This window comes from Cyprinodon variegatus, unplaced genomic scaffold (assembly GCF_000732505.1).
Source record: "Cyprinodon variegatus isolate N-32 unplaced genomic scaffold, C_variegatus-1.0 Scaffold232, whole genome shotgun sequence".
NCBI classification, from domain to species: Eukaryota; Metazoa; Chordata; class Actinopteri; order Cyprinodontiformes; family Cyprinodontidae; genus Cyprinodon; species Cyprinodon variegatus.
Genome location: NW_015150685.1, coordinates 58,867 through 65,917, shown reverse-complemented (window position 1 = coordinate 65,917; position 7,051 = coordinate 58,867). Strand labels below are relative to the sequence as shown.

General features: G+C 38.1%; 1 protein-coding gene across 1 annotated transcript in view; it reads left to right on the top strand.

Moving 5' to 3' along the window:
• The window catches only part of LOC107088895 (contactin-associated protein-like 4), a 47,611-nt gene that overhangs the window by 29,046 nt on the left and 11,514 nt on the right, over window positions 1–7,051 (top strand). Inside the window, exons 6-8 of the mRNA XM_015381363.1 lie at window positions 2,097–2,272; window positions 2,378–2,515; window positions 4,077–4,344. Of these exons, the coding sequence (XP_015236849.1) occupies window positions 2,097–2,272; window positions 2,378–2,515; window positions 4,077–4,344 (582 nt within the window). The remainder of the gene's footprint in view (window positions 1–2,096; window positions 2,273–2,377; window positions 2,516–4,076; window positions 4,345–7,051) is intronic.

The window sequence follows — 7,051 nt, the reverse complement described above, 5'->3', positions numbered from 1 at the left end:
TACAGTTTTCTGGGAGTTTGTTCCAGATAAGTGGAGCATAGGAACTAAATGCTGCTTCTCCATGTTGAGTTCTGGTTCTAGGTATGCAGAGCAGACTGGAGCCAGAAGACCTGAGTGGTCTGGAGGGTTAATTAGATAGAGGCGGAGATGAAGCTACTGAATATTCCACTTGGTTTTATTAAACTACTGCATAAAAAGTAGGCTGTCTGCGTTGTTGCGGTACAGCCTCATTGAATGGGGGAGCTCACGTAATATAGCCCCCGCCTAAATGCACAGCTTTATGGGAAGTGGAGTCCGTATACACTGTACAACCATACACAACATTCCTCCCCTCAACCTTGAACCTCATCCATTTCTTTTAAATCTAAACAGCATTGTTTGCACTTACACTTACAAATCATTGTCCATCCATTTTCAACCATTACAAAAATAAAATCATCTGTATCTGTGCTCGCCTGATCCTCTGTGGTGGCGTGATCACAGGTTCATTCACAATTTCACTTAATTCATCTCCTTCCAGTTCAAGACAGGTACAAACTCTCTTTCATGAGGATCATCCAGTTGTTCTGCCATTACCTCATCATTCTCAGTATTTGAGCATTCACCAGAAAGCTTAGTTGCTATTAGTTTGAAGGAGGGTGATAATTAAGTGCTTCATGTAAACATACTAATGGAAAGTTATGTGAGAAAAATGGAGGCCAGATAACAGTGAACAACTCCTAAATTTCAGGTTGCCTGGAGGTTTGAAGGTCCTAAATTCAATAAAAATGCAAAACATAACAAAATACAGAAATACCAAAATCCAGGAGACGTCAGGGAAAACACTTGTGCAGAGTTTCTCTGCTTATGGAGCAGAGAAACAACAAGGAACCAGCCAAAAGTGACTGAAGAGAAGAAGTATATATGGGAGAAAAAAACAATAGGAGGAGTAATTGGCAGAGGAGTTACAGGAGGGGACTAAAGAAGAGACTGACACAAGAGGGCAGCAGAGGGTAAACAAGAAATACCTTAGAACTCAAAGACATTTAAAAATAACTAGAATAACACAAAATGGAGAAAAAAAAAACGCATGGAGCAACAAAAATAAATATTTCAACATATTATCCATACTCTTCTTTATGGGCTTTTTCAGAAAACTAATTTTCTTTCTGCAATAATTACTGAGTCCTGTTCTGTTCCCTCACAGTCTATCTCACTGAAATGTGACAGTTATAATGACATAATAAAAAAAATGGAGCCTTTCATAAAATAAAATAGCTTTGAATACATACAATTTTAAAGTTGTAGGCTTATTTAATTTTCATCCTAATAATAGTTATGTTTGTTGTCAGTCACTTCATTTTGTTTTTAACAAAGAAACCAAAAATAATTTACTGTTTAAGACAAATATATTTAAAATCAAATTATCTTGGAAAAAAAACAGCAAATGTTTCTCAAAAATCACAATTCCCCTATTAATTTGCAGGACTAAAAACCTTGTTATTGAGAAGAAGCATCAGATTACATTTTCTTTGACCTTATCTGACATCTCCAAACCTCAGTCTGTTGATCCATAATTAAAAATATGTCAGTTTTCTTCCTTTTCGGTCTCCCAACATGTCTTTATGATCATGATCTGTTGTGACAGATCACTGCAGATTAGTGATTGAAGACCTGTAACTTAATTGATCTCTATCATCAATTTTTCTTATCCCACGCAGACAGTGACCTTATTTCTAACAATGTCGGATTCATATTTTATGAGTCAATGCATTCAACAAGGTCTTCACTCTCAGCACAAATATCTTTGCGCTGCTGGCCCCTTGGGGGGACCTCTTGATCCCTCTTCATTTATTCATGCTTTTCTCACCTCTCAGAGTATGAATTGTATCGTTTCTCCAACTCTCTCATAGCTGAACATAAAAGTGTTGTTTCTGAGATACAATCTCTTTTTTATACCTCAACTTTTAGCCCAAAATATATTTAAACTGTTGAGGAACTTTCAACATAATAATTGTAACAGTTAGTTGCATAAAACCTTTTGACTTTTTTCTATGCAATGAAATTTTTCTTTTATCCGCATTGATGGTTTCTTTCCTTTTGCTCCTTAATTCCAGGCAGGAGTTTGGTTCCAGACAGACATCATCTTGTGTCCCTGGGTAGCCTCTTGGACGACCAACACTGGCACCATGTTGCAGTGGAGCATCACAGCAGCCACCTCAATTTCACTGTTGACAAAAACACAAAGTGGTTAGAGAGGCCGCCATGGTTCACACACTGGAAGTTTGACCAGGTGAACTTTTGAAATGTTGGTTTAGGAGGTATGCATCCATTATTGAAAAACAATATCCCTCCAATGCAGCTCATAATTTTATGCTCTCTTGTTTTTCTTTTATAGATAAGTGTTGGGTCAAACCACAATCTTGACTTTCAAAATTCGGACAGTAATTTCCAGGGCTGTCTTGAAAATCTTTTTTACGACGGCCTTAATGTGATTGACCTGGCAAAGCAGAGGGACCAACGGGTTACTTTGATGGTAAAAAGACTTCCAGAGTGCTTGTGTCATGGTTTGAGCTATTTTTAAGTCTACTAATTTTTTTTTCTTGTTTTATGTAAACTTTATTCATTATGTTTTTTTTTTTTCACTTTTGAAATTTATAATTTTTGGTTTTTACTATGTCTTATTTGTTAGTTTTTTTATGCTCCTGTTTTAAGTTTTTTTAAATGTGTTCTAGGTCCTTTTTTTTGGCATTTTCCTTAAATGTGTCTTAATTCTTTCCTGCCAAGTTTCATTTTTTAGATCTTTCTCATATTTCTGATGTAGTTGTTATCAGAGGTGGGTGGTAACTATAGTTACATTTACTTAAATAACATTAAAAAAATTACTTTTAGCAGACGTGTGATATTCTTCATAATTATCACCCCTTCTACTGTGATAAAAGCCGTTTGGAATCAGGTCTTTCACGCCTGGTTTAAATTAACTTTCTTATGTTAATTCATACAGAAATGCGTCACCCTGTAAACTCGCCTCAACCAGTTTGTACCATTAAGCCAGGCATACACTGTACGATTTTTTGCTGTTTTTGGGCCAATTCTCCTGTCGTGCGAGAATTTTTGGATCTGGCTGACTTTTAGCTTGATCAGATATCGTAAGGACGGTAGAAAATTAAACATGTTTGATTCTGTTCATGCGCAAACAAGGACTCTTCTTCTTCTTCTTCCTCTTAGACAGAACAAAGAAGCGTAGCAGGGGTGCGAGTGAAATTGAGTTTTCCCTGTAAAATTGACAGACTGTAGTAACCACGTTTGCTCAGCCATGTCTTTGTCCAAATACGTAGCTTTTTCTTTTTAGGGCTTTCAGCACACAAAATCGAGAGTAGCGCCATCTCACTGTGGAGCTGAGTCCGGTGTGGTTTTTATAGGTACAGTGTGAGCAGATAGATCGCATCAGAGCGTCGGGCTGCACAGTGTGAGAACATGCATTTTGAGCTGTGAAACCGCAGGGTTTTGTCGCACAGTGCGAGCTGTAGCTGTGCGCAACGATTGAAAAAAAAAATCATACAGTGTATGCTCAGCTTTACTCCCACAGCCACAAGAATTCCTGTGCATTTATTTGTAATTTAATATAACTACATGCATATATTGACGCACAACATATATTGTTCAATCTTCTTTTTTTATCTCTTTCTCTTTGGAGAACTGTGTTTATTCCCCTAATTTAGCTGTGTTTGCTTAAAACAGCAGCAGTACGTTTGTTTATGCTTCTGATTTTCAAGCTTCCAAATGTTGAGCTTAGCTAATGTCTAAAATAAGAACAAAAGTATATATGCAGCTACAGACCATCTCCTCAAAGCCGAAACTTTCCTTATGTTTTTATATTATATCTGTCAGACAGCAGAAACGCTTTGTTACCGCAGTGAAGTTGGTGTTATGTTGAGAATGCAAGCTCCTCTGAATTAGCAAGGCTTGAATATCTAATATTCAGAAGATTCAGAAATTAAAATCCCAAAAATGTAATTTTAAAGTAACTGAAATGAAATTCATCTATCTTCATAAACGGCCTGTATATCTCTGTTTTTTTTCCACTTCCAACTCAGGGAAACGTGACGTTTTCTTGTTCTGAGCCCGTTTTGGTTGCTGTGACCTTCACTAGCCCCCAGAGTTTCCTTTGGTTACCTGGGGCCACAGATCTACATTCAAAAGGGACCTTGGTGAGCTTTCAGTTTCGGACGTGGAGCCATGAGGGGCTTCTGTTGACTTTTGATTTGCCAAAGCGAGAAGGGACCGTATGGCTGCACCTAAGGGAAGCCAAGGTGTATCTTCAGATCAACAAGGGTGGCAGGGCACCTTTAGAACTTAAAGCAGGTTAGTTTCATCCCCTTGAGATCAATCTCATCCCAATGTTTACAGTTTACAAAACTACATAACATCTGCTTTCTTTGCTTCAGTGGCCAAATGGTGCAAATGCTGTGTGAAAGCATCAATTCACAGCAAATTCAAGAAATCCTGCAAACACAAATATGAAACTAGCAAACTCACAAAACAAGTGCGAAGGGCAAATGCTGCAAAGGAGACATACTGTTATCAGAAACATTGTAGCAAAGTCAAAACATGCTACAAGCACAAAATATACTGCAAGCACTTAAACAATGCAACAAAGCCACTAAAAAAGACATGCATAGTAAAAATGCATGGAAAATTAGCAAAACCATTGCAAGTTGAGATAAGCTAAAACTAGTTTTGCATTAAGGAAGTACTCCGGACCACTAGGGGGAGAGGAACATCAACTCAAAATGGACATGAGCCTTAGGAAATGCACAAACATATGATGCTCAGAGAGAATTTGATCCTGATCTTAACAGATTCCCAATAAGTTGTGCTAAATTGCAGCTGAAAATGTTTTTGTACATGCATTTAGAGGATGTGTGGCAGATGATCTACATAGATTGGCGGCACAAATAATAAGACTCATAAAACTGTTTAGTCCCATCCATATTAAGCGTCCAGGAAAAAAAGAAGGTTTTAAACCATGAAGGTGGAAGTAGTAATGAGAATAATCATTTGAATAATAATGTTGAAAAAACTAAACTTTATTTACAGTGTTCTTCACATAAGTAGCCCAGTATCTCCAAGAGCTGCAGAAAAGTATAAAAATATAATTATGAAAATAACAAAAGTTGGAAATAGGACATTTTCCTTCCTCTAGACGGTAACCCATTTATGATTTTGCATCAGTTTTGATCCTTAGACAATTATTTGCAGTAATTTTTGTTTTCTGGTTTGTGTTTGTAACCTTGCAGTATTATGGTTCAAAGCTGGACGCATAGCTGTGATGAAGGCAAAAGCTGACGAGCACAAATCTGAACCAAAATACTCATGGTAGCGCAGTACTGCTTCAACATCTGTGTTTTAGAATGCACAACTTTGTCCTTTAAAGAACAACAACAAGAGCATTTTGGTTTGCTAGAATTTCATTTGTTACCATTTTTGGCTAAAACCCAATTTTGGGAGACTAGCACTTGGTGAGGCTACAACCCATGAGCACGAAAGGTTCTGCTGAATCTTTCCGCTTTCCCTGAACAGATTTGTTCAGAGGAGTCCAAGATTAATATTGAGTAGAACTAAAGCTGCTCACTCCACTTTATCAATCCGGCCTGTCAGGTTTTTGTGTTAGCCACATTTATGTTTTTGCAGCAGGTTTTTTACATGCTATGTATCTTCACTTTCCTGCTCTCTACTTTCTTTGACTGCAGCATTAATGTTTTTCCTTGCATGTGTCTGGTGTGTTAGTACTGGTAGACCAGGTTCCTTATTTAGTGAGTGTTCAAATATTACAAAAAAGGGGAAACAAATCTTTTAGTTAGGACAGAATTCATTGCAATTAAGTGTTAAAAAATATTGAAAATAAGAATACAATAAAGAGTTTTTACCCAGTGCTGGACTACTACAAGATCTGATGAAGTAGTAATCCAAAAGACCCCCCCCCCGGTGTTGCCAGGATGTTGTCTGAATTTATTAGACTTATCCAAACCTCTGCAGACACACCAACTACAATCTTTCAACATAGGTTAATGACAGGATTTTTTATTTATTCAGGTTGTCTAACTGAGACAACCTAAACAATGGGCATGTTTATTCAAATGCTCTTTGTGCATCGAACATCAGTGTCATTATCTTGGCGCTGATAGTTGTTACTCATTTCATTCTCCTACCTAGCTCAGCACTGTTTGTTAATATCACTTATCATTTCCAACTGTTCAAGCTTCTACACGATTTAAACTGCTTGCTCCCAGTTATGGGTGCTGCCAGATTATTCTTGAGCCTTCGGTGAGAGAATTAGTCTAGCATACTGGTATTCTGATTACCTTGATTACTTGATCTTGACCTGCTCTGCATTTTGACCTCAGAGCCTGCCTGTTCCTGTTCTGTTTGCCTGACCTGTCATCACATTCTTGCTGGATTCTACTTGTCGACTGTACCTATAATAATAATTGATCTTACATTGGAGAAATTTATTTCTGCATTTAACTCATCCCCTTAGGGACCAGTGAACTGCCATTGTGGGGCGCCCGGGGAGCAGTGTGGGGTTAAGGGTTTTCCTCAGAGACCCAGAGTGGCAGTCTGTGGGCGTGGAGTTCGAACTCAGAACTTCAGAATTTCAAGCTCTATGCCCTGACCACTAGGCCGCCACTCCCCTACCTGGATCTGCTTCCTGACTACGCCTGGCTCTGATCTCCTGTCAGTTCTGTAATCATCTAGGCTTTTACATCTGGAAGTCTCTGTGCGGCAACCGCTGCATCTTATCAGGAGACTGGCTGGTATAAACCTCGTTCTCTTGACACAGACTGTACCCTAAACCAGGTTATTGACTCACGTGTTCCTATAGAATTATCCTTCGTCAGGTTATCATCAGTGTTGGGCACGTTACTTTGAAAAAGTAATTAGTTATAGTTACTTCTCCCAAAAAGTAACTGAGTAAGTAACTGAGTTATTCCACAATAAAAGTAACTAGTTACTAGTAAAAGTAACTATTGCGTTACTTTTGCGTTTTTCGCCCCCGTAACCCTCACCA